Genomic DNA, 26,938 nt, shown 5'->3' on the forward strand with positions numbered 1-26,938 from the left:
TTCAGAACAAACATTGTACTTACTTGAGACAACAGGTGCCAAATCACTGTATATGCCGAGTGTCCTTAGGTTCACCAGGTCCTGCTTACAGGACCGTGACACGGGAGAGGAGTGTGCAGGTACCTCCAGAGGGTTTTTTTGTTTTTTTTTTCTGTCTCTCTTTTTATCTCTGTGACTTTTTCCCTGGCTCCCTGCACTCCATAGAAACCAAGCCCACATGTGGGCGGTGTGGGAAGGTGGTGCTGAGGCAACAGCCAGGCTGCTGACTCGTTCTTGTTTTTCTTCAGGGAAACGCCCCACATAGATGTGGGAAGATTTCAAGTTAGTGCCTCTTTATTCCCACATCCCTGTCCTCCCTGCCCGCCTCCTGCCAATTCTTTTTCTTTTTCCTCAATGGTGATTGGATAGTCTGAGAAATAACACAAATGCTGGCTGCCACTGGAAGTCTTTTATTTCTTGGGGGTAGCATTCTGCCCTGGGATAGGCTGGTCTCCTCCCACCATCAGAGTAGGCATGCTGGGGTTCTCTGAGTGGGACTGGGTTCTGTTTCTGAGTCTGTGACTCAGTCCCCAATATCTTCTTGGGCCTCATGAATTAATGGAGCCCACACAGATGGAGGACTAGCAGGGGACCACAAGGCCCAGACAGAAGGAAGGTCATCAGTGTTTGTTTATTTTGGGTTGGGGAAGGAATGCTATGATGATTATGTGTCTGCCATATCATACTTAGTAAAATGTGCCTGAAGAATCCAACTTTGATTTGTTTAACTATTTCCCACTCTCCTGGCTTCAGCTGAATTTTATAACTGTATATAAATGTCTTAGAAAATGGTGATTTCATTCTCTTTTAGTGCTGTTGGATTTGGGGTTAGAATAAACTACATTATGGACCTCACATTTTAATTTTGGTTGTTAGGTTTCTATGAACTGTCTTAGAGCAATCTTTTTCACTGATTTAGAGAATGAAAGTAGAAATTTCCCTAGGGTTTCTACATTCAATTTAGTAGATAGATTACTTTCTGAAATGATACTATGTCGGCATTTGACTAAATTGAATTTAAATACTAGGATGGGTTAAAATGATAAAGACTCCCAGAGGCAACTGGGCCTGTGTCCACGACCGCTGCTGCTGTCTCATGGAGCCACGTCACCAGCTAGACTCATGACTTATGTGAAGTCAAATAGGAAGTTTGGAACAGCCTAGCTCTGTGGTCTGAAATGCAGAGACCTTTAATTTCATGCCTCGTGACCAAAAAGCAACCTGCTCAGAACCATTCAGGGTTCGCCCTTTTCTCTACGTTCGTCTACTTCACCAAACAATTTTTCCACAAAGTACTTCTCTGGCTTTCTATTTGTCACTGTCACAGTGTGATTTTGAGAAAAGAGCCTTGAGGTTGGAGTCAGGAGACTTGGGTCCTGTCCTTGGCTTTGTCACCTGTTTAACTGTGTGTCTTTTGCCATCTATATCTTCAAAGCCTGAGGCTCAGTCACAGCTTGACACCGTCTCTTTTGAGTTTAAAGATACTGATAGCCAGAGACTGTGCGCTGTGTGATATTCTTGTGAGAGGTGAATGTTTTCAGGGTAGGCAGTGAGGATAAGTGCATTTTGGGAATATAAAACTTTTTTCGGCGACCAACTTTCTGAAGCATCTTCTACAGTTAAATCAACCTACATTACTTTTTTCTTTTCTGCCTTCTAACAGATATTTTCTTGATATATTTACCAGGCAGTTAGAACTCACTTGAAACTTTTTAGTTGGGCGTGATAATACACACATGACAGCATGCCATACTGACATGGGCCAGCAGGCACTGTCAGCTCTGTGGGCTGGTGCTTCCAGAAGCCTGCTGGGGATCATCCTCTGATTCACAAAAGCAAAACACTTCCTCAAAGTTTTTTTTTTCTCTCTCTCTCATTATTGACCAATTAGACTGTTTTCTGACATCCAGGAAATTCTATGCAAGGTGATCACTCTGTTGCACCTGTGGAAGAAGTGACTTAGGAAATCATTTTGCAGGGAGTCAGCTTCCCGAACTGTACATTCATTCATTGAGCAAATTGTTTGTTGCACTTCTCTATGTAAGCACTGCGAAAGAATAAGAAAATGACTGAAGCATAAAGCCTGTCCTCAGAGGAGATTACACTCTGTATTCTGGTCTATGTTGTAAGTGAGGGTAAAAACATGCTCTTAAGATTTCTAGGGAAATGGACTTTTAGCTGAGGGAATCCCCAGAGTCTTTGCTGGGGCTGCAGAATATTTTTGCAAAAGATGTTTGATTGGATCTTATTTATTTTTCCTTATCTTTCCCCTCATAGAGTTGCTGTTGTGAATGTAAGTGGAAAAGGGGCAGCTGGAACAGCTTAGTCTGAAGAAGTGCTTTCACCTTTTAAGGCCTGTGTAGTGCACAGGCAACAGCTACAGACTTGTCTTCTGCAGCTCAAAGTCACAGAGGAGTCTGAAGTCACAGACATTACCACATCTGTAAATGCAACATGAAGGGATAAACCTGTATTTATCAGATAAAAATTGTTAGGTACCTGCAGCTTTTGTAACAGAAAGATAGTCACTGGAGATAGGAATTGAAAACTAAAAGTGAATACACACAGTAGAAAACCAGGTCATAGCCTGTGAGGTAGGTTTATCTCTACCCTGGCACTTACCTTGTATGTCTCAGTGTGTCTCAGGCAGTCTCTAAATACTATAATCTTTTCCAAAATAATTCAGGGGATGTAAATAGTCAGTTAGTATTCAGCAAACATTTACTGTTCAATATATATAAAAAACTGCTTGGCATTTTGGATTCCACCCAGATGACCGAGGAGTTCAAGTCAGCTTAAAAGAAAGATATAAACACAGGCCGGGCACAGTGGCTCATGCCTGTAATCCCAGCACTTTGGGAGGCCAAGATGGGTGGATCACCTGGGGTCAGGAGTTTGAGACTAGCCCACCAATGTGGTGAAACCCCGTCTCTAGTAAATACAAAAAAAAACAAATTAGCCAGGTGTGGTGGTGCGTGCCTGTAATCTCAGCTACTTGGGAGGCTGAGGCAGGAAAATCGTTTGAACCCGGGTTTGGAGATTGCAGTGAGCCGAGATTGCATTATTGCATTCCAGCCTGGGCAACAAGAATGAAAATTCTGTCTCAAAAAAAACAAAACAAAAAATATATAAACACAACTTGTGGATTTGGACAAGTTACCTAACCTCTAAGCCTTGGTTTCCTCATCTGTAAAATGGGGCCAAAATAGTACCAGTTTCATAGGTGTTTTTCAGGGTCAAAGAATGGTATAAATGTAGCCCAAATACCATAGCAGCATGTAGTTTTATTTGGCTGGAGTTTAGGAAAGTGGGTCACTCTTTCAGGAAACGTATATTTCTTATTGGCCAGGCACTGCCAAGATGCTCTTGGAATGGAAAGGTGAGTAATCCGTGACCCAGAACTCAGAACTCAGTAGGAGGATTCCACTCTAGTAAGTGTAGGGATGCAGTGACACAAAGGAAGGGAACCTTACTTGGAAGTTTCGTCACGCTTCTCAGGTGACCCCAGTGGAGTGGGGGGTTCCCAAAGGATAGTGGGAACCAGGCTGGCATGCAGAGCCCAGAATGAGCTGTGACCTTTGATGTCTTCTGAGCCAGGAGCGAGGGGGACTGCATAGGAAGGCCCTGGGGTGCCCTCACAAGGAGCTTGTCTCCAATCCGTGGGGTCTGTGGGCCAAGGGTCTTGGGGCTGGAGGTTCTTTGAGGCTGTGGATTGTTGTGTTTTCATGTCAGTGATGAGACTTTTTAGTCAAAGCATATCCTCCATGCCACCAGAGCCAAATGCTGCCAGGAGACATCAGTGCCGGGGTGTGTGCTTAGGTTTGGGGTTGAAGCCAGATAAAGACCACATGAGGTCTTGGGGTGCTGGGTGATCAGACATTTTGCAGTTGTTTGAATAGAGTGGCATTTCTCAGACTCAGATCTGGGTGTATTTTTAAGGGTGAAACAACTTTCGCCTTTTGAAGAGGATATGTGTAGTATTCACATTTGGGAAATACTGTTACAGGTGGTACAAAGTATGGCTGGAAAGGTGGATTGGAGTCACATGAATAGCTTGAATGCTAAGGAATGTAGTCTTTCACATAGACTGTGGTAAGCTACTGAAAATGTTTAGGAATACATGATTAAGATTCTGAAGTGACACTAACATTTGACAATTGCCTAAGATTAAGCAATCTGTCTCTTTCATTTAATTGCCCGATTTGTAGCCATTTTATTGTTCAGAGGATCCTCTACTAGAGGTTGGAAGAAAATGTTTAATTTCTGTAACTTTATATTAGCTCTTTTTATTGTTTGTGTTTATTTGGTGGGGGCACTGTTGTGTATTTAAAGTTTTATGAGGATTTGAAACTTGTTGAAATAAGATTTGGAGACAGTATGTAGATTTTTGTATGCTCATTATTTTTCTGTCTCTCATTACTAGTATTTAATACAGTACCACTTAATAATGGATAATAATTGGAAGAAATACAAAATATGTGCTAAACACTGGAAGAATTTTTTTTTTTTTTTTTTTTTTTTTTTGAGACAGAGTCTCACTCTGTCACTCAGGCTGGAGTGCAGTGGCATGATCTTGACTCACTGCAACCTCCGCCTCCTGGGTTCAAGCAATTCTCATACCTCAGCCTCCCGAGTAGCTGGGATTACAGGCTTGCGCCACCTCACTCAGCTAACGTTTTTATATTTTTGGTAGAGACAAGGTTTCACCATGTTGGCCAGGCTGGTCTCAAATTCCTGGCCTCAAGTGATCTGACCCCCTCGGCCTCCCAAAGTGCTGGGATTAACAGGCATGAGCCACCACACCCAGCTGGAAGAAATTTTTAAAATGAACAACATCCCTGCCTTCAAGGGACCTAGGGAGCTTACTAACTGCAGTGTTACAGGGACAGGAGTTAAACAGAGGTGAATGTTAAGATTCTCGCTCCGTCCTCGCTGTCCTTGATCCAGGTGATGACCTTGACCGAGGTGATGAGAGTATACAGAAGCGGCCATTTCCCTAAAGAATCTCAGTCTGGTGTGTTAGTCCATTTTCATGCTGCTGATAAAGACATACCCAAGACTGGGTAATTTATAAAGAAAAAGAGGTTTAATGGACTCACAGTTCCATGTGGCTGGGGAGGCCTCACAGTCATGGTGAAAGGTGAAAGCCACGTCCTACATGGTGGCAGGCAAGAGAGAATGAGAGCCAAGTAAAAGGGAAAACCCGTTATCAAACCATCAGCTCTCATGGGTCTTATTCACTCCACGAGAACAGTATGCAGGAAATCGCCCCCATGATTCAGTGATCTCCCACAGGGTCCCTCCCACAACACGTGGGAATTATGGGAGCTACAGTTCAAGAGGAGATTTGGGTGGGGACACAGCCAAACTGTATCATCTGGCCTCACAGGAAGTTTGAGGGAAGGAAAAAGCTACTTAGTCCAACTTGGTAAGTGGTAAAATGGAGTTGTACACAGAGTGCGATGGACACAGCTGAGAGCATGAGGGATTTCCCTTTGGGCAGATGAGGGGATGGTGATGAGAAAGGGTGTATCTGTTGGTGCCGAGTCTTTATCCATAAGGGAAATAAATGTATGTCAGTAGACAATGGAGGAAACGGTATTTTAAAATTCAGGGACAGAGAAAATGAAGATCCCCAAAGTTTGGAAGTGCCTGTAAAGGAGGTGTGAACGAGAATGGGCATTTGGATCTGGATTTTGGAAGGCCTTGAGAATTTGGATTTCTGCCACCAAACTGCAGAGAACCATTGAAGATTATTAGTGGTTTTTCCTAGCTAGGCGCTTTCATTTTCCCAAGCACTGAGATGATGCTGCCTGGATGAGCACCTGTGACATCTCACTTGGTCTTATGAACACAGCACTTACTCTATTTTAGTTTGAAAATCAGGTCTTTAAAAAGGAAACCGGCTGGGCATGGTGGCTCATGCCTGTAGTCCCAGCACTTTGGGAGGCTAAGGCAGGTGGATCACCTGAGATCAGGAGTTCGAGACCAGCCTGGCCAACATGGTGAAACCCCATCTCTACTAAAAATACAAAGATTAGCCAGGCATGGTGGCAAGCACCTGTAATCCCAGCTACTTGGAGGCTGAGGCGGGAGAATCACTTGAACCCGGGAGGTGGAGGTTGCAGTGACCCGAGATTGTGCCGTTGCACTCCAGCCTACGCAACAAGAGCAAAACTCCCTCTCAAGAAGAAGAAAAAGAAAAAAAGCCAGATGTGGTGGTGCATGCCTGTAATCCCAGCTACTTGGGAGGCTGAGGCACGAGAATCACTTGAATCTGGGAGGCAGAGGTTGCAGTGAGCCGAGATGGTGCCACTGCATTCCGGCCTAGGCGACAGGGCAAGACTCTCTCTCAAAAAAAAAAAAAAGGAAAGAAAAAGAAAAAAAGAAAACCTTGATAAAAACAAAACCTTATCCAAACTGTCATAAAGTTGCTTCATATTAGTCTCAATGGATCTAAATGTTCACTTTTTTTTTTTTTTCACTCTAACGACAGGGTCTCACACTGTTGCCCAGGCTGGAGTGCAGTGGCATGACACAGCTCACTGTAGCCTCTACCTCCTAGGCTCAAGCCATACTCCCGCCTCAGCCTCCCATGTAGCTGGGACTACAAGGGCACACCACCACACCCAGTTAATTTATTTTATTTTATTTTTTTAGAGACAGGTTCTCGCCATGTTGCCCAGGCTGGTCTCAAACTCCCGGACTCAAGCAATCCTCCCACCTACGGGCGTGAGCCACCACCTGGCCAGTGCTCAAATTTTGAAATTGTTTTATTCTACTCATCTGAGCAAACTGTATTATGAAAGTCTTATGGAAATTATTTTCAGCATTATAGCAGCAATGTTACAAAACCATGTAAAATTTTACCTAAATTTCTCAGTAGGAAAAAATTACGACTAATATTTGGATGTTGGATTATTTTCTTATAGGTGAATGATAATATAGAATGAGTATTACTGTCATTGTGGTAATTTTTAAAGAGGAGCAGCCTTTTTGCTAGTTCATGAAAAAAGCCCTGATATGTATTAAACATTTTCATCTCTTAGCTCCTAACTTCAGCACTTAATGTTTTTGTAACTTGTAACTGATGAACTCCAAGTGCTTTGTTCATGCTTTCTTTTCTATGAATTAGGAGAGTTAAAAATATTTCTATAATTTCTCTCCACAAATTAAATTCACTTGTTAAAGTTCACATTCCTGACTACACAGTCTACTCTTTAGACTACACAGTTAGCAAGCTTTATTGGAATTGTGTCTTGGTTTGTGGTGTTGATGATAAAGCTCAAAAGGAGTGGGTGAGTTGGGGGTTTTATAAAACTGATTCTCAGTTACTTTCCCTATACCTGCTGTGAAATGAACCTCTGATGGTGATCTCTGTTTTGAGCACAGTGGGTTTTTTGTTTTGTTTTGTTTTATTTTGTCTTTTTCCTCCTTGTTTTCTCTTTGAGGACAAACTTGGCGGAAGCAGCCAAGTGTGAACAGTGCTTATGTGGCTGCCTCAGTGCTTCCTGGAAGAATCATTATAAATTCAAGATCTGATTTCTTGTTGGTTTCTGTGCTTGAGAGCATTTAGAATAAAAGTCTATATCAGTTAATCCTTTGATCATTTAAATCATTTTATTTTGTTTTCCTCTCATTTTCAAACTGAGGTTTGAAAACAACAAAAAAAAATGTTTTGAAACATTCTAAGTGCATAAATTATTGGTCAGGAATGAGGAACTGTCCTTAGAAAAATGGGCTAGACATTTTAAAAGGAATCTTGTAGAGCACCTTGGACTGTTCAGCAGTTTATGTTTGTGGTTAGTTTTTTTTCTCTTCCAATAATTTGGGTGGGAATAATATTTGTTGCTCATCTTTTGACATTAATGTTCTAATTATTTGAATACAAATGTTTTCTCTCAAAATAAGTGGGAAGTATGAAAACAGAAAAGGTCATCTTTTGAGTTCTTAAAGTTTTATGTCAGAGATCTTCACATCTTTCTAGAGAAGGAAGGTTGTAAATCTTCAGCCTACTCCGATTCTGAAATGGGGCTTTTTAAGCGTGTGTGTGTGTGTGTACATGCACTCCCATATGTTTTACAGAGGAGGAGTTGAATGTGTCCTCATTCATCGTACTTTTTACCTCTTTCCCATCCTCTGTAAAGATAGTGGAGTGTTTTCTGTAATCACATTGATACTGTTTGTCTGCAGGATAGGAACGGTCCGAGCCTGGTTTTACCTGGATTTGGGTGAATAGCCCCGTGGTCTTGCTCACTCGGGGCTCCGCAATAGGTAGAATCCATGCCAAGTGTTAAAACTGAGGAACAAAGTGTGCCCATCTTGTTGCTCCCACTGGACCCAAGGGAGAGCTCTGGCTTGTGTTTCTACACTCGCCTTATATGTATGCCAGCAGGTTTTTAACATTAAACAAAACTGTTTAGTTGCAGACTAAAGAAGGCTGCCCTCCTGACCACAAAGCTCCCCAGAAGCTGCACTTCTGCCTCAGAACTTGCCAGGTCCCCTCCATGAGCGTGGGCTGTGCTGATAGGGACAGTGTGTTTCCACAGGGGAGCGATGCATGGGCAGCACACACTGGATGTCTTGCCAGGAAGTCACTTATGCGGAAAGTGGAAATACTCAATTACAAACAGGGAAATACACCTCCTCCCTATTTACTCCATCATGATGATGTAAGGATAAATTAATGTCCAAGCAACTTAGAGGATGGTTTAGATCAGTGGTCAGCAGATGACACCCCTGAGGCTGGGCCAGCTAGCTGCCTGTTTATATAAATCAAGTTTTATCAAAACACCACCACACTCATATCCGTGGCTGCTTTTACACTATTACTGCAGAGTTGAGTAGTTGCATGTGGCCCACGGATGTGAAAATACTATCGGGCCCTTTACAGAAAAATAGTTGCTTCTGGTTTAGATAAGGGGATGAAAAAATATTTTATATATCTACTTTGTACTTAGGCATACTTATTCACTGCCCAGTATGTGTTTTCCTCCTTTTATTAAAAGCATACGTTAAGCATATGTTATGATCCAGGCATGAGACATAGAGATGATTATTAAGACAGGGTCATCTCGAGGTTGCCGTTTAGTGAGGAAGGCAACACATCATGCTTTGTCCTGTGGTTCAGAGTTACAACCTCAGCCTTCAGCTGAACACACAAGTTCATCCACAAATGCCAATCCCTATGAAATCAAACATAATGTGAGTAATAAAAATAAGCAGGAGAGTTTAATACGTGTGTAATTGAATTTTTTTTTCCTGGTTAATATCTTAAGAACTTTTAGGCCGGGCGCGGTGGCTCACGCCTGTAATCCCAGCACTTTGGGAGGCCGAGACGGGCGGATCACGAGGTCAGGAGATCAAGACCATCCTGGCTAACACGGTGAAACCCCGTCTCTACTAAAAAATACAAAAACCTAGCCGGGTGAGGTGGCGGGCGCCTGTAGTCCCAGCTACTCGGGAGGCTGAGGCAGGAGAATGGCGTAAACCTGGGAGGCAGAGCTTGCAGTGAGCTGAGATCCGGCCACTGCACTCCAGCCCGGGCGACAGAGCGAGACTCCGTCTCCAAAAAAAAAAAAAGAACTTTTGAGGATTTGCATGATCTTATTGAATAGCAGGGTTGAACAAAATGGCTTTAATCTAGATCTTTCTGTTGATTACATGAATATTCTTATTTGATAGGGCTGTGCCTCTGTAAAAATTTTGTTTAATGTTAAAAACCTGCTGGCATACATATAAATACATATAAAAATATCTTAACTCTTTAAGGAAAGGAAGCCATGTATTGGAACTTGCTTTAATAATCTCAGAGTTTTAGAGCCAAGGGAGACCTTTTGTGGATCCTAGTGTGTAAGCAGCTAGAAGACTAACCACTTTACTGCAGTGGTTTCTATGTTGGCCAATCACTCAGATTACTCTAATTTGGTGCGGAGCATCAAAAAAAACCAGTCCCAGCGTCTCGAACCCACCCCAGGACAATGAAATCAGAATCTCTGGGATGTGGCCAGGACATCCGACATCCGTATGTTTTTAAGTCCTGCCAGGCACAACTAATTCAGTCGGGGTTGTGAGGCACTGTTGTACAGACAGGATTCTGAAACTTTAGTGTGCATAGAATTAGCTGGAGAGCTTGTTTACCTCCCCTTCCACTCTCCCTGAGTTCTTGGATTCAGTGAGTCTGGGGTGGGCACCAGGATCTTCATTTCCAACAAGTTCCCTCATGCTGATGCTCTTGGCATCACACTTTGAGAGCCCTTTCTGTATGAGATTCTTAAGTTTTACATAAGTAGTTATTGTGATGACTTTAACTGGCAACTTATGTGGTATTTTTAAACTAATATGACTTATAAAAAGTTGATAGATAAATGTATTACACAAAACTATTGTCACCAGTAAAAACAGTATGGATATAGGATTCATCCTTTGTCAATGTAAGTATATAATCATGGAAGTCCAGAGGTAGTCATCTAGAGATCCACGAACTCACCCTGCCCTTTGACAGGTAAGGACCCTTGCACTGGGTTGCAGCGCTAGTTAGGGGCCAGCTCAGGTGCTTTGATGTTTAGACCTAAGCTGCTTCTGTTGGGAATGTGGCTCCCCTTGTAGACTTTGGTTGAGGGTTAAACCCAGCACACATGTCCCCTCTGCACCACCATGTCCCCTTGATCGTCTGTGTTCTTACCTTGGATCCTTTCTTAAGAGCAGGGGCATCGCGAGCACCGGCCCCATCTTCTCTCTGGCATCTTCGGCCCACTGTTCCCGTCTCTCATGTTCCTGGCCTGCAGTGCTTACATTTCACAGCTTTGTCACTTTCTCCTGGGATGTTTGTGTATTTATCTAGGCAAGGTAGCATTTTTTTAAATGCTGAATTAGGACCATTGTAAACTTTCTTTAATACATTTAGAAAACTGCCAAGTTTGGAAATAACTGATTTTTTAAAATAAGAGAGAAATGTATATCAGTAAGAGACCACAGATCATCACAAATGCACACCAGCATGGGCAAAGCTGTGCCGAAGCTCCATGTTTGCCCTGATCCTGGGATTTGGCCCCTGCTCATTTCTTTTTTGAATAGAAACTTGAAACTGGGAAGCAAGGGGAGGTTAGGTTTTGGGTTGGATTACTGTGAAATCCTCTTGTAAAGGGAATATCACTTTGGGTCAAAGACTTCCTGGAATCGTGAGGGTAAAGTTGAACTTTCCCAGGCAGCTAGCTGTTTTTGAACTAGGAATTGAGCCACATGGCCTAGAATGACAGAAAAAATTCAGATTTTCCATTTGGTTGTACATTGAAAAATATATGGTGGTTTGGTTACTTTGCTTAGTTGTTTGCATGGACTTTTTAAAAAACCTGAATGCATTCCACAGACTCTACATACCTCTGATTTGTGGATTTAGAGATTGTACTTGAAGTGTTTTAAAAAAAAACGTGGCCAGGAGCAGTTACTCACACCTGTAATCTCAGCACTTTGGGAGGCCGAGGCAGGCGGATCATGAGGTCAGGAGTTCGAGACCAGCCTGGCCAATATAGTGAAACCCCATCTCTACTAAAAATACAAAATTAGCCAGGTGTGGTGGTGCAAGCCTGTAATCCCAGCTACTCGGGAGGCTGGGGCAGGAAAATTGCTTCAACCCAGGAGGCAGAGGTTGCGGTGAGCCGAGATAGCTCCACTGCACTCCAGCCTGGGCGAAAAGAGCGAAACTGAATCTCAAAAATAAATAAATAAATAAATAAAAGATGTAAAGTCAAAGCATATATTTTCTGTAATGTATGTGCCACTTTTGCCTATATATCTAGATGTAGGTATTCTTTAAGTTAAAGCAGTTTACTTATTTACTATAAATAAGTTTAAGTGGAAAGAAAAATTATAGCAGGCAGGATAAGGTACTGTGCTTGGTGTTAGAAGGGACAAAGCGTAGAATTATGGACCCGGCCTGCTAAATATTTACAGTCTAGTCAGGGAGATAAACCATGCACATATCAAAAGGCAAACCATCCCAGGTAGGAGATCAGAGCTAGCTATTTGGGGAAGATGGTAGTTTGGGAGTCGTAGTGGGGTGTAAAGGGGAAAGCCCTCCATTGAACCCCAGTGTATCGCTTTCTACCTTGGGACAACTTTAAACACTGTTGTGGGCTTCATCTGTGCAAGAAGGACGATGGTCCCTTTCCCTGTGTGGTGATTCGGTGAGACGGTGCTTGTCCTGACGCCAGGTGCGCAGTGTGTGGTCCCTCTGCTGTGTGGCCAGCCTGTGCTGCCGTCTGCGTGCTTGTGACCGTGTGTGGGTGGGACTTGGGCCGGCCTTACCTGTGGAGACAGACGTGGGGAGCTGTGGAGGCGGGCCTGCCTGGGAAGTCGTGAGCAGGAAGCCTGGAGCGGGGAGCGGACAAGGACTGAGGTGAGGCGGGAATGGATGTGCAGATTGTGTTCGGGGATGGTGAGGAGACCAGCTGGGGTGGAGGGCTTGTGAAGGGACAAGATCGGAGATGACTTTTAAATCTGTTAACTTGGACAAGTCTTTCATCTTTTTAGGATGTGTTGGTTTTTCCTGCTGAGAAACGGCGTGCAGCCTAGAGCGAGGGTAAATCCCGACCTCAGCTTTCGCATTTTGCGTGGCTTCTAGAGAGCCATCTTTGTCACCGTGATCCTGACTGTCCTCTTCTCCCTCCCTTCCTTCTTAAAGTTCTTATAGCTGGGCTGGGCGTGGTGACTCACGCCTGTAATCGCAGCACTTTGGGAGGCCAAGGCGGGCCGATCACTTGAAGTCAGGAGTTCGAGACCAGCCTGGCCAAAATGGTGAACCCCCCCCCCCCACTAAAAATACAAAAATTAGCCAGGCGTAATGGTGGGTGCCTGTAATCCCAGCTACTCAGAGGCTGAGGCAGGAGAAGGACTTGAACCCAGGAGGCGGAGGTTGCAGGATTGTGGTGCGCCGAGATTGCACCATTGCACTCCAGCCTGGGCAACAAGAGCAAAACTCCATCTCAAAAATAAAAGGTATTATAACTGTCCCTCACCCCCATTATAACCTAAATTTCTCCCCATCTGCCCTGGTTCAGCCAGTGACACCCAGTGCTGCTCGTGGTGGACCCATTCTTGGTTGTTGACCCAAGGGGCTAGAAGGAATCTTCCCCTGTCAGCTCTTGGGTCTGAAATGGGCCAGTCTTAGTTTTAAAAACTGTAATTCCAATAATGTCCACTATGTGGTACACATGCATCAGAAATAAATTCTAAAACTAGTTGAAAGGGAGCTCAAAAACATTTAAAAAATCCAGAATGATAAAAATAGCTGGGAAATGGCACGTTTATTTGCTGTGCCCTGGGTTCCTCTTAAGTAGCAGCTTCCAGTAGTGTCATGTTCATAATGTGACTCAGTTTATTTTAACTTTTGAGAAAGTGTGCTGGGAGATAACTGATTTGGAGCCCAGGAGAGGAGAGAAGGGTATGACATCTTCTGCTTTCCATTTCGATGGTGGGGGATCCCCCTGGATGGGTTCTCGCCGGCTTAATGCATCGCTCAGGCACACACTGGCAGCTGGAGTGAGGGTACCTGGTACTAACCTACTGCACTTGGAAGTCATCTTTAAATATTGTTCTTGTGGGCTGGGTGTGGTAGCTCTTACCTGTAATCCCAGCACTTTGGGAAGCCAAGATGGTAGGATCGCTTGAGCTCAGGAGTTCAAGACCAGCCTGGGCAACATAATGGAACCGTGTCTCTACAAAAAAATTACAAAAATTACCTGGGCGTGGTGGCACACACCTGTGATCCCAGCTACTTGGGAGGCTGAGGTGGGAGCATGGCTTGAGCCCAGAAGGCAGAGATTGCAATGAGCTGAGATCACACCACCACATTCCAGCCCGAGCGACAGAGCCAGACTGTCTTTAAAAAAAAAAAAAAAAAAAAAAAAAATTTGCTCCTGTGGGAAGTGGTGGCTTGGGCACTGATAGGAAAGCAGACTTTTGAAACTGTGGGTTGAGAAGCTCAAAGTCTGATTTAGACAGTTTCTCTGAAGTAATTTCATGATTGAATAGTAGAACTGTTGCTTAAGGAATTGGATTCTTCTTTTCTCTCATGGAAATAGACCCAACCAGCATAACATCTTCCCGGGTTATTCTAGGAAGTTTTGACCGCATCTGTGTGGAACGTCTTCAACAAGGAACCACATTCCTGAGTGTTTAGTGATTGTTAAGTTCTCAGCCTATTAACAAACTTCACCACTTTTGTTTTAGGTTTAATCTGAGCATGTAAAGAATCCAGTTATGTTTAAATAAAAGAGCCTTGCACTGATATTTCCGTACCTAGAAAGGAGTGTAGAAATAATTGTAAATTATAAATTATTCCTTGAAGACTGGGCCCAATGTGATTTCATAACCAAAAGATTAATAAGAACAAACTGGAAAGAAATGAGGACTGTTTAGTCTGGATGGGCAGAGATTGAGAGAGGACTTTATTAGAATCTTATAAAAATTGTGGATTAGAGGAACACCGATTTCATAAGTTCTAAAATATGAGGACATAGAGTACTACAGGTTATCCTAAGAGGTGGTGTCAACATAAACATAGGTGGATTCCCAGGAAGTTTTTACTAAGTTACAGAACAGCTGCAGAGGGAGCTATGCTATTGGTAACTTTGGAAAATGGCATCGGGAAAGCTAATCAGCCTCTTCCCCTGTCCTAGCTGATATTAAATAGGAATTCTGGAAGGGAACATGAGCAGAGGTTCAGAGCTGCCGACTCTTCCTCCCCTTTAAGGTCTGCTATTTCTATGACCAAAAGCAGTTTTAAAATAAACCCCTGATCACCTCTTTTTAAAAACCCTTTTTTAAAAAATGAGAAACTGAAATTCTCATTTAAAATAGACGAGTAATTTCAGTGATGTGAGTATTTTCATGAGCTGTGCTAGGTTTGACTTGGTGCCTGTTGCTTATGGAACCTTCTCTTCCCTTTGCAGGTTTTCATCTCTGTGAACTGCTTAAGCACAGACTTCTCTTCCCAGAAGGGAGTGAAGGGATTGCCTCTTAACATTCAAATTGATACCTATAGTTACAACAACCGCAGCAACAAGCCTGTGCACCGGGCCTACTGCCAGATCAAGGTCTTCTGTGACAAGGTAAGGTCGGCAGGGATGCTTGGAACAAGTGTTTGAGACACACTCCTGGAAAAAAACCAGAGTCTCTTTAATTTAATATTTAATGTCAAAATGAGAATGTAGCTGCTAATATAGAATAACTTTTTAAATTATTTTATTTATTTATTTATTTTATTTTTGAGACAGAGTCTCGCTCTGTCGCCCAGGCTGGAGTGCAGTGACGCAATCTCAGCTCACTGCAACCTCTGCGTCCTGGGTTCAAGCAATTCTCCTGCCTCAGCCTCCTCAGTAGTTGGGATTACAGGTGCACACCACCATGCCCGGCTAGTTTTTTGTATTTTTAGTAGAGATGGGGTTCTGCCATGTTGCCCAGGCTGGTCTCCCAACTCCTGAGCTCAAGTAATCTGCCCACCTTGGCCTCCCAGAGTGCTAGGATTACAGGTGTGAGCCACCGCACCCAGCCTTTATCAGAGATGAGGTCTCACTCTGTTATCCAGGCTGGAATTCAGTGGTGCAATTACTGCTTACTGTAGCCTCAACCTCCTGGGCTCAAGTAGATCCCCCGAACTCAAGTCTCCTAAGTGGTTGGGACTACAGGCGCGTCCCATCACACCCAGCTAATTTTTTTTTTTTTTTTGAGACGGAGTCTGGCTCTGTCGCCCAGGCTGGAGCGCAGTGGCCAGATCTCAGCTCACTGCAAGATCCGCCTCCCAGGTTCACGCCATTCTCCTGCCTCAGCCTCCTGAGTAGCTGGGATTACAGGCGCCCGCCACCTCGCCCGGCTAGTTTTTTGTATTTTTTAGTAGAGACGGGGTTTCACCGTGTTAGCCAGCATGGTCTCGATCTCCTGACCTCGTGATCCACCCGTCTCGGCCTCCCAAAGTGCTGGGATTACAGGCTTGAGCCACCGCGCCCGGCCCCAGCTAATTTTTTAATTTTTTTGTGGAGAAGGGTTCCCACCATGTTGCCCAGGCTGGTCTTAAACTCCTGGCCTCAAGTGATCCTCCCACCTTGGCTTCCGAAAGTGTAAAACAGCCTTTTTTTTTTTTTTTTTTGAGACAGAGTCTGGCTCTGTCGCCCATGCTGGAGTGCAGTGGCGCATTCTCGGCTCACTGCAGCCTCTGCCTCCCAGGTTCAGACGATTCTTGTGCCTCAGTCTCTCCAGTAGCTGGGATTACAGATGTGCACCCACCACACCTAGCTAATTTTTGTATTTTTAATAGAGACAGGGTTTCGCCAGGTTGGCCAGGCTGGTCTTGAACTCCTGGCCTCATGTGATCCGTCCACCTTGGCTTCCCAGAGTGTTGGGATTACAGGTGTGAGCCACCGTGCCTGGCCTAAAATAGCTTAATTATTGTTTTGGCCTTGCAAAGACACATTATATAGAGATTTTTAAAATTACTTTTTAACTGAAAGATTAGAAGGATTGATAGGTACATTTCGTTGGGCATGTCTGGTAAGTAAAGGAGGTGCACACAGGCCCCTCTGAGCCCAGCTGCTGGAAGTGTAGGCAGTCAGCCCTGCACAGAAGCTCTTTCAGCTGTGTCTGATTGGATGAATTACAAAGGGCTGTGCCTTCACAGTGCAAGGCCCAGAGGGATCTCTGCATGACCTGTTTTCCCTGGTCTGGCTCCTTTTTATCCGGAGAAGAGACGCTTGCTTTTGCCCAGTGCAGAGCCAGGGGCTGGGCTGGATTCGATGCAAGGAGAGTCTGGAAGGTGTGTCAAGTCTTGAGGGGAAAGTTTGTGCTGGCTCAGAACTGGGGAGCAACTGCAGATGAATGGACGGTCCATTGAACTAAGGCAGCAAGATCTTGACTTTTTCCTACTCAAAAATGTTGGACCTATTTTCGGCGGGGGAGGGGGGCAGTTCTTTTCATCCTATTAAGGGAGCTTGTCTTTTATTGAGATTTTTAGAAGGAGCTAGGTAACTGGAAGTATGTTTGCTGTCAGAGTCCTGGTCTTTCACCCTGGCTTTTGCATCAGGTATACAAAGCGCAGTGGCTGAGCACAGTGAATGAGTCTGAGGCCTTTTTCGGGTTGTTTGGATGGTGTTTACTCTTTGTGTGGCATTTTGGTGATTTTCACCTTCCTGGGTGCTCGACATTTTTGTATTATTGTGAATCTCCTTGAATTTTGTCCTGAAATCTGGTTAAGTTGCTTGGAAACCATTTGATCTTTCAGATCTTATGTCTATGATTTGATAGGCGGATCCGGAGCTGTGCTCAATGTAAGGCTAATCATTCTGCGCTCCTGAGCAGGATTTTCCTGAATATTCTACCAAGTGTCCTGCTCATTACCAGTTTTTCCAGTCATATTGTTTCCTTGTAATAATCCTCATTACAAGGATTTCCAGTCTACCCCATATGGTGGGAACAGGTACTGTTTCTGGCTCTGTGTGAGTTTCGGGAACTGTTTCTCTAATCTTTTCAGATGTCAGTTCCCAACCCTGACCCCCAGCCTTGGGCAACTTCCTCGTACCTCTGTACCTGTTGGTGCTGGCCACCCTGAAGATCTCGGAGCTTTTTCCTCTTTCGTACTTTGTCCTGCTGCCTTGATCTCTGTGGACTTCCAGCTCTGTCTCCTCAACCCTGGGCACCTGGACTGAGAATACATGGGCTCCCCCTCCCATGCCACAGCCTGGGAACTCTGAAGGCAGCAGCCAGCATGGTTTTAGGACTTGCCACGCGTTCCTGTTCTCCCTGTTCTTTAGTTGCCTACTGGTCAGGGCCTTGCGTTCTTGTTTTATGCATTTTGTCTGTTTTTTGTTGTTGTTTCAGGGTGGAGGGTAAATGTGATCTTGTGTTACTCCATGTTATGTAGAAGCAGAAATGCCTTATTCTTTATAGATACACAGGTAAATAAAGAGGGACAGTCCTGTTTTGTAATATGGGACTGCACCCTCCACCTTTTGGAGGAGGGTGGTGTTTATCATCAGAATGAAGTTATGGTTAGACTGTTAGAACGGACAGGGAGACCCAGACCAACTTCATACAATAATGGCTAGGAGATTGGGGTATTTACCTGTTTTTCTGTGTCAAGGAGGGACTGTTATGTCAATGTTAACATAGCAATTTTTATAAGCAGGTTGTATATTTACTATGTTAATATGCTACCACCTTCTAGAAAAGGCAGAAGGTGGTTTTATATTCTGTTTTTAAAGTGTTTTATTGTATAATAATGCTAAGATCAGTGGGATTTTTATTGCCTCTCTTCGCTATCCACAAATTTATTTAACAGAAAAATAAGCTACCAGTTCATCCTTAACTGGATAACTATGTAAAGAAATCTGTACCATCCAGAAATTCCAGTAAGTCAAGCAAAATGATTAAATGTAATGTTTTTAAATATACTTAATTGCTTGCCTTTAGGTAGTGTTTATTACTAATATGGTTCTTTTGAAAATTGTTGTGGGTTCAGTTGCGTGGTACTATCAGTCTTTGTGCAGTTGGTATACAGAGTACATGAGTGTCCTTTTTCTGGGACTCTGAGTACACTTTTTCTCTTTTTTCTTTGAGGGAATCTCACTCTGTCACCCAGACTGGAGTACAGTGATGCGATCCCAGCTCACTGCAATCTCCGCCTCCTGGGTTCAAGTGATTCTCCTGCCTCAGCCTCCTGAGTAGCTGGGATTACAGGCACGCACCACCACGCCCAGCTGATTTTTTTGTATTTTTAGTGGAGACAGGGTTTCACCATGTCGGCCAGGCTGGTCTTGAACTCCTGGCCTCAAGTGATCTACCCACCTCGGCCTCCCAAAGTGCTGGGATTACGAGCGTGAGCCCCCGCGCCCGGCCCACTTTTTCTCTTTTAAGTGATTATGCAGATGTCTAGTTCCATCTTCACTTTGTGAATTGTGCTTGGTCAGATCTGCCACATGGTTGATGGCAGGCCCTTGGACTGAATCACAGCTTTCAGTGATAACCTTGGCCATATAGGAGAGTATACTCAAGAGTAGGGCCAACCTAGTTTTTTTCTTTCATTTCCTTTTCCTACTGGACAAAGGGAAAATACCCTTGTGTCTTTGCAGGCGTGTGATATACTCAGATTTTCTGAGCTTTCATTTAACATGACCACATCCATTATAAGGAGGAATTTTGCTTTTTTTTTTTTTGAGACAGAGTTTTGCTTTGTCACCCAGGCTGGAGTGCAGTGGTGTGATCTCGGCTCACTGCAACCTCCACCTCTCAGGGATTCAAGCTTTTCTCCTGCCTCAGCCTCCCAAGTAGCTGGGACTATAGGTGCCCGCTACCACGCTTGGCTAATTTTTGTATTTTTAGTAGAGGTGGGGTTTCACCATGTTGGCCAGGCTGGTCTCAAACTCCTGACCTCAAATGATCCACCCACCTCAGCCTCCCAAAGTGCTGGGAGCAACTGCTCCCACTCTGTCCACCAGGCTGGAGTGCAGTGGCCGGATCTCGGCTCACTGCAAGCTCCACCTCCTGCGTTCACGCCATTCTCCTGTCTCAGCCTCCCTAGTAGCTGGGACTACAGGCGCCCACCACCGCGCCCAGCTAATTTTTTGTATTTTTAGTAGAGACGGGGTTTCACTGTGGTCTCGATCTCCTGACCTTGTGATCCGCCCGCCTCGGCCTCCCGAAGTGCTGGGATTACAGGCGTGAGCCACCGCGCCCGGCCTTGTTTTTCAAATAAATGTTGTTCCCTGTGATTTCATGGAATTAAAAATAATTTTTAAGACTAATCCTTTTAGAAGAAACTACTATGATAAGCTTCATGAATATAGTAAGTAATGGAGTTCCTGTCCAGAGAAGGGAGAAGGGCTTTTTCTAAACTCCATTGGTCAGGATCAGAGTTAAATATTTTAAAGAAGATCAGAAAACAGAATCATATCTTGTCTTCTCTTGACCTACAGGGAGCTGAGCGGAAAATCAGGGATGAAGAACGAAAGCAAAGCAAAAGAAAAGGCAAGTGTCCTGACCCCAGCTCCCAGTTGAGTGCCTGTAAGTAGAAATGTTCCCGGCAAGCTTCAGACCTTTTCCGTTCAGAATGGTGGCTGGAGTTTGCACACAGAAGACAGTGGGTGTTCTTCCCATTCTGCAGTGTGGCACTGCCTCTTCCTCAGATCAGCAGCAGATGCCGCTCAGCAGGGAGTTTTCCTGGGGACCACAGGGCAGATCCCCGGGTTTTCCCGACCTCAGCGTTTTTGGCTGTCAGTTCTAGTTCAGACTCCTGCTTCCAGTCTTGAAAAATGACAACACGTTCTGCATGAATCACTGTTAAAATTGGGACTTGTCTAGATTTTTTAAAGTTAAAATAATGGTCTTGAGAATTCAAGATGCCTTAACTCCAAGTAGGATCATATTTTGTATTTTAAGTATAGTATTTTAATATTTGCAGAATCTATAGGGCTTCTGTTTGGACATTTCACCAGGAAAGCTTTGTTTTCTTGTTTTCTTTTTTTTTAATTGTGACCAGTATTCGTATTCACAAAATCTTGTATGTACAATGAAGAAAGTGCTGCTCTGTGCCTGTAGGGTTCCATCTGTAGTACGTGGGCTTCTGGCACGCTCTTTTGAATGGTCTGTCTGGCTCAGCAGACATTTGCCCTGCAACACCTTAGTCAGGATTCTCCCGCTGGTACCAAAGTGCAAACTCCCAGTGACACTTCAGAGAGCAGCTGGCGAACTAGGAGACCTCATTACTGAGTACTGCAGGGCCAGATTATTGGGGAAGATGGAGTCTATAACTTACTAAATTAAAAATTGGATGGGCATGTTTACACTTCACCTCATTGTCAAGTTTCTTGATATGTTCTGAAGTCAATGGGTCCGTGAGTGTTGGAATGTAAATTATTTAATGAGGACAGCTGAGGTGAAATTTCTCCCAAATTTATATAATTATAAATTTTAGCCTTTCCAATGAAAACTAAATACGCTCTGCCTCTGTCACAAATCTTCTGTGGATATGTGTCTGTGTGTGTTTGAAGATACCTTTTCCCTTTTGATTTGATAAAACATTCAGTTGATTTTAGTGGAAATACAGCAAATTCCTTGACATACACTGGGATTCTTAGGCAGCGTGCCCTGTTGTATCTTACAGAGTGCTACACTTGGAGTGTCTTACACAGAGGCAAGGGCTCTGTGGCCTCATCCAGTCTGTATGTAATCCTTTGACCTTGGCTTCCTCTTTGTTAATTTTTTTTTTTTTCAGTTTCTGATGTTAAAGTACCACTGCTTCCCTCTCACAAGCGACTGGATATCACGGTTTTCAAACCCTTCATTGATCTCGATACTCAGCCTGTCCTCTTCATTCCTGACGTGCACTTTGCCAACTTGCAGCGGGGCACTCATGTAGGTAACCAGGGTCCCAGGGGAGGCTACCAGGAAGGAAGGCATGGCAAAAGGAAATTCTTTGGCATTATTCATGGGAAATAGAAGCCAAAATTGAGTGAGGTTTGACCAGTTAGTCAGCTCTTCGGAATATTCTGCTGGGGTGACATGATGCCCGTGCAATAAAAATGGTAAGCATCGTCGATTGGAAGGTGCAGTGCAGCCTGTCAGCTTTATTCTGTTTGTATTCATTCATTCGTTCATTCTTCATACCTACATATCCTAACTCATGTAAAAGATTCTAGAAGAGTCACATAATTTGGAGTTTGAGCCTGTGATCTGTTTGGATTTAACTTGGGGGAATACCTGGGTTAAGGAGTTCTCATAACATAAGAACATCCGAAGGCTTTTCTTACGGTTCCAGTTACTGAGCCATCCTTGCCACATGTAGTTACCAGTGGCCATGTCTTGGCAACTAAAGCTAAATTTTAAAAAATAGTCACTCCCTGTTTTGTGGCAAAGGCTTACAAGAGATAGGAGCTTCAGTAGAATGAAGCATGGTTTTATGCTGAGTGCAAATAAATATCAAAAAGACAGTCTTTCATGCACTTTGTGGACAGATTTCTAAGGACTAAAGATTTGTCAGAGTTCTTGGAGCCGTGGCCAGTACGTTTAGTTTCTAATGGGAAGCTGGAGGTGAGCAGGGGTTAGCATACTGTTTTTGTGAAGGGCTAGGCAGTAAAGGTTTTCGGCTTTTGGGACCCCACGGTCTCCACTGTGCTGCTCAGCTCTGCCGCACTAGTGTACACGTGGCCATAAGCAGCATGTGAATAAATGAGCATGGCTTTGTTTCAGTAAAGACTCTATTTACATAAACTGGCTTTAGACCAGATTTGGCGCAACCACTGAGTTAGAGGAGTTCAAGACTTCTGTAAGAATCTGGTTATTGAAAAATAAGGCTTAAGGATTTTATATTAGATTGATCAAATTCAAAATTATTTACATTTTAGGAATAATTCATTTATGGTCAAACATTTTGAGCATACATTTGAAAAGCAATCTATTTCTTTGGTCTTAGGTCCTTCCCATTGCCTCCGAGGAATTGGAGGGTGAAGGGTAAGATTTATGTTTTGTTTTGTTTTGTTTTAATAATGGAAAAAATATCAAACTTGTAGAAAAACTGGAACAATGATTTGCTCATGGATCTGGGGGCTAACTGAGTTCCACTGGGCAGTTCTTGCTCAGGGACTCCCATGTGTTTCCAGAGACAGGCAGTGTAGAGTACAAAGAACTCATTTTTCCCCGAGCCATTGAGGGTAAGTTGCCAACCTGATGGCCCATCACTCCTGAATATCGTGGGGTATATATCCTAATATCCTAGCAACAAGGACATCCTCCTTTGTCACGGTCAAGACCAGAGTATTCACATTGCTACATTCGCACCAATAATGTCCTTTATAGCAAAAAAAGGATCCAGTTCAGGATCACATGTTGTAGTTAGTTGTCATGTTTGTTAATCTTCTACAGTCTAAAACTAAACACTCCTTAACTTTGCTGACCAAATATTTTTGGAGATGACAACCAGCTAGACTGGTTGTAGACTCTTCTCAGTTTGCCTGTGTCTGCTGCTTTCTCATGGTTAGATTCCAGGCCTGGCAGCATGTCACAGAGGCGAGGCTGGGTTCTCTGTGCGTCCTAGCAGATGGCGCTTGATGTCAGTTTATCTGTTACTAATGGTGTTCTTTGGTCACTTGATTAAGGTGGTATCTGCCAGCTTCTCCACTGCAGAGTGGCTCCTTTTATAATAAGTGTTGCCTGGGGAGGTGCTTTGTAGCTTTGTAAATATCTCATTCCCCATCCAACTTTCAGTTTACTCGTTCATTTATGGTTATCAGTATGAACTCATAGTTTCCTGTTTTATTCAATAAGTTGTGATTCATTAGTCATTTACTTTGATGCACAGGTTGTCCCAGAATTGGGCTCTACCTTCCTGTGCCGGGCAGCCCCCTACTCAGACACTCTGCCTAGTGGAGGGGGCTGACACTATCCCTCTTTGGGCCATTAGAACCTTCTTGATGGCTCTGGGACTTTTTCAACAAGGCAAAGATTCTTTTTGTTTTTATTTCATTTTACTTTTAGAGACAGCGTCTTGCTCTGAGGCCCATGTAGGATTGCAGGGGTGCAATCACTGCAGTGATTGGGCTCAAGTGATCCTCCTGCCTCAGCCTCTCGAGTAGGCGGGACTACATGCACATGCCACCACGCCCATCTAATTATTATTGTTGTTGTTGTTGTTGACGCCCATCTAATTATTATTGTTGTTGTTGTTGTTGTTGTTATTATTATTATTGTAGAAATCCTGGTCTCAGGCAATCCTCCCGCCTCAGCCTCCCTCTTTCTGTTATCTACCCTCAGAAAGGTGCATCCTGATGGAAAGAGCCAAGGTTTCCATGGGAAGTTCATTCCTCAGCATCCTTCTTCCCTCATGTTCCATCCATTCCCAGGGCTTAAACCATCATACTGGGGACATTCATGCCCTATCCGTTACCCACCGTGCCTCTCTCTGAAGGCGAGTCCTGCGCTGCCCCTTTGATTCTTAGTGTTTCAGGCACCTTCACTAGATGGCTGCTGTGTGCTAGGAACTGAGATGGCAGAGTCTCAGAGGCTCAGCCCCAGCTCCCGAAGTGGCCATTCTGCTCCAAATCCAGCACTCCCTCCCTTCACTTTCAGTTATTTACCTCTTCTCTTGCTCGCCATGACAGTGCCTGCTGGACCCTCCATGCCAGGTGCCCCTGGTAGCCAGGCGCTCGATCTGAGCTTTTCTCTCCTCAGACTCTCCTTGGTCTGTTCTCCCCTTCTGGCTTCCATGATACCACCATATTTTAAACCCGTGGAACCCTGTGCTCGGATCGCACCAGCCTCTCCCTCCCCTGTTTTTTCTGCTTGAAGGTCCTGGGGTCCCCTCCAGTCTTGACCACGCTTTGGGGACCATACTCTGTCTCACAAAACTTTCAAATATTCCCTCTTCCCTGCCATGTAAAATTTAATTCCTTAGAACTGAACGATCAGGACATTCACGGTAGAGCCGGCTTCCCAAAATGTCTAGATATGGCTTCTTGTGGGCCATTCTGTTTGAGCCAGGCTGGCCCTACGTTTTCCTGCTTACACTTCCTCAGTGTTTTGAAACATCATCTCCTTTGTCAATGCCTGTACAAGGTTATCTCAGATCCTACCTCCACCATAGAGTGTTTCCTGAAAAGAAGCACCGAATAGCCAGGCACGGTGGCTCACACCTATAATTCCAGCACTTTAGGAGGCCAAGGTAGGAAGATCGCTTGAGCCCAGGAATTTGAGAACATCCTGGGCAACATAGGGAGAACCCATCTATACAAAAATAAAACAATTAGTTGGGCGTGGTGGTGTGCGCCACTTGGGAGGCTGAGGTGGAAGGATTGCTTGGGCCTGGACGGTTGAGGCTGCAGTGAGCCATGATCCATGATTGCACCACTGCACTCCATCCTGAGCAACAGAATGAGGCCCTGTCTCAAAAAAAAAAAAGAAAAAAACCAAAGCGCCTCATCTTCGAGAAGGCAACTTTATCTAATGAGAGTGCAGATACCTGCCGGGAACCTGAGTGTGGTCCCATGTCTGCCTGTAAATATCCATGAGCCCTGGAGTCAGGATTTTCATTCAGCCGATTTTTCATCCACAAATAAGGAAGCTGGACCAGATAAAGAATGAAAGTCACTTTAAGTCTAGTTCCATGATAGGCTCTAAAGCACCTTTCGTTGATGCAGCTGGTTAAGTTGAATTGCTAACGGCATATTTTGGATCACTGCAGCTCTGTCTTGAAAAGGGGGCCGTACGGCACAGAAGATGACTTTGCTGTCCCTCCTTCTACCAAGCTGGCCCGGATAGAAGAACCGAAGAGAGGTGTGTTGGTTTCCATGTCTTAGTGGGAGTTTTAAATCAGAAATGAGTTCGGAATCTATCAAAAGCATAAATGGTTCAAGCACATTTTTTCCAGTTTCACTTGCTTAGGAATTCTTCCATCAGACTGACATCTAGCTTGAGCTGGGACTTACAGCAAAGTTCAGAGAAGCTGAAACCCATGTTCCTTAAAACAGAATTGATACTGGCTAATGCTTGCCATCCTTGATGTGAATGTGGTTTTTATTTTAGCTGGTACAATGGTCTGTTTTCCTCTTTTGCTCATGTGAACTGTATCCTTTTTTCTCTCATTTCCCTTCCTTATTCCTGGTTGGGGATTGATTAGTGCTACTCTACGTTCGAAAGGAGTCAGAAGAAGTCTTTGATGCCCTGATGCTCAAAACCCCATCTTTGAAGGGCTTGATGGAAGCTGTAAGTAGGATCAACTCTGTAATCCCCTGTACAAAATGAAAGGACACATACATAGGATTTCACTGAAACACTTTATCAGATGATCCAAATCCTTTGTCAGACCTTCTGGAATCCTTCACATCTTTCTTGAGTCATCGTGTGTCCCAATTTTATCCTCACCCAGGGATCTTAACTCACATAGTCACTCAGTCATACCTGTTCCACTGAAGTGAATGCATTTGTGATGGCCTGTGAAATCGTTTAATTTTTTATACGTGGTTAAAGGGAGACTGCCATTTAGCAAGCCACTTAGAAGCTAACAAAAATGATTTTTAATCAGGTACAATCTTAAAAACTTCATACATAATAAAAACAGCAGCTCCTCAGTCTACCTTTGAAACTCCCAATCCTAGGAAATCACTGAACTTGTATCAATACTTCACCACAGCCTATTGCAGAGAAAGTAGACGTGTAACCAGTGATGGCCATATGTCCATCTTACAAAGATCTCAGCATGAGGCTGGAATAAACTGACCCCATGCTCCCTGTAGGGATATCAGTAAGAGAGGAAACGTGGAAGGCTGCTATGTTAATTTCCTGTTCTGGCTGTGCCCTGGAAAAACCATGTTAGCAGCACTGAGTGCAGATATTTACCAGCCTGTCTCCTATAGACCGTAGAGATCTTTAAGCTCAAAGTGTGTCCATAATTGGGCTAAAAGCATCTCCCCTAGCTCCCTCTGATGACTGTAGTATGTTGAATTCATTTAACACATCTTGATAAAGGGCTTGCTTCATGCCAGGCACTGTGGCGGGCACTGGAGTTATAAGCATCAGTGACAGTGCTGAATGGAGTTTATGTTCTAGTTAGGAAGACAGAGACCAAAATAAGCAAAGAAGTTGAGGTCATTTTTCAGGTACTGATAAGTGCAATGAAGACAATAAAGCAGGGAGATGGGGCGTGAGTTTGGGGAGCTGCTGTGCGGTCTCTCAGCCAGGAGGCCCAAGTCCACGGGTGTCATTCAGTGCATCCCTGCCTGCCCACAGCACAGGCAGTGCCGTTCCCACTGTCGCTTCCTGCCTCCTGGGATGTCCCCTGGGTTTCTCTTTTCTTGCCTTTTGATGACCCTTCAACATGTCTTAAGAATCATGCAAACTGGCCAGGTGCAGTGGCTATAATCCC

General features: G+C 44.1%; 1 protein-coding gene across 1 annotated transcript in view; it reads left to right on the forward strand.

Moving 5' to 3' along the window:
- GRHL1 (grainyhead like transcription factor 1) overlaps positions 1–26,938 on the forward strand; it is a 51,756-nt gene that overhangs the window by 20,816 nt on the left and 4,002 nt on the right. Inside the window, exons 9-14 of the mRNA XM_031934204.1 lie at positions 14,991–15,149; positions 20,001–20,052; positions 21,299–21,438; positions 22,496–22,533; positions 25,259–25,350; positions 25,694–25,779. Of these exons, the coding sequence (XP_031790064.1) occupies positions 14,991–15,149; positions 20,001–20,052; positions 21,299–21,438; positions 22,496–22,533; positions 25,259–25,350; positions 25,694–25,779 (567 nt within the window). The remainder of the gene's footprint in view (positions 1–14,990; positions 15,150–20,000; positions 20,053–21,298; positions 21,439–22,495; positions 22,534–25,258; positions 25,351–25,693; positions 25,780–26,938) is intronic.

Source organism: Piliocolobus tephrosceles, chromosome 15 (genome assembly GCF_002776525.5).
Source record: "Piliocolobus tephrosceles isolate RC106 chromosome 15, ASM277652v3, whole genome shotgun sequence".
Classification (NCBI taxonomy): domain Eukaryota; kingdom Metazoa; phylum Chordata; class Mammalia; order Primates; family Cercopithecidae; genus Piliocolobus; species Piliocolobus tephrosceles.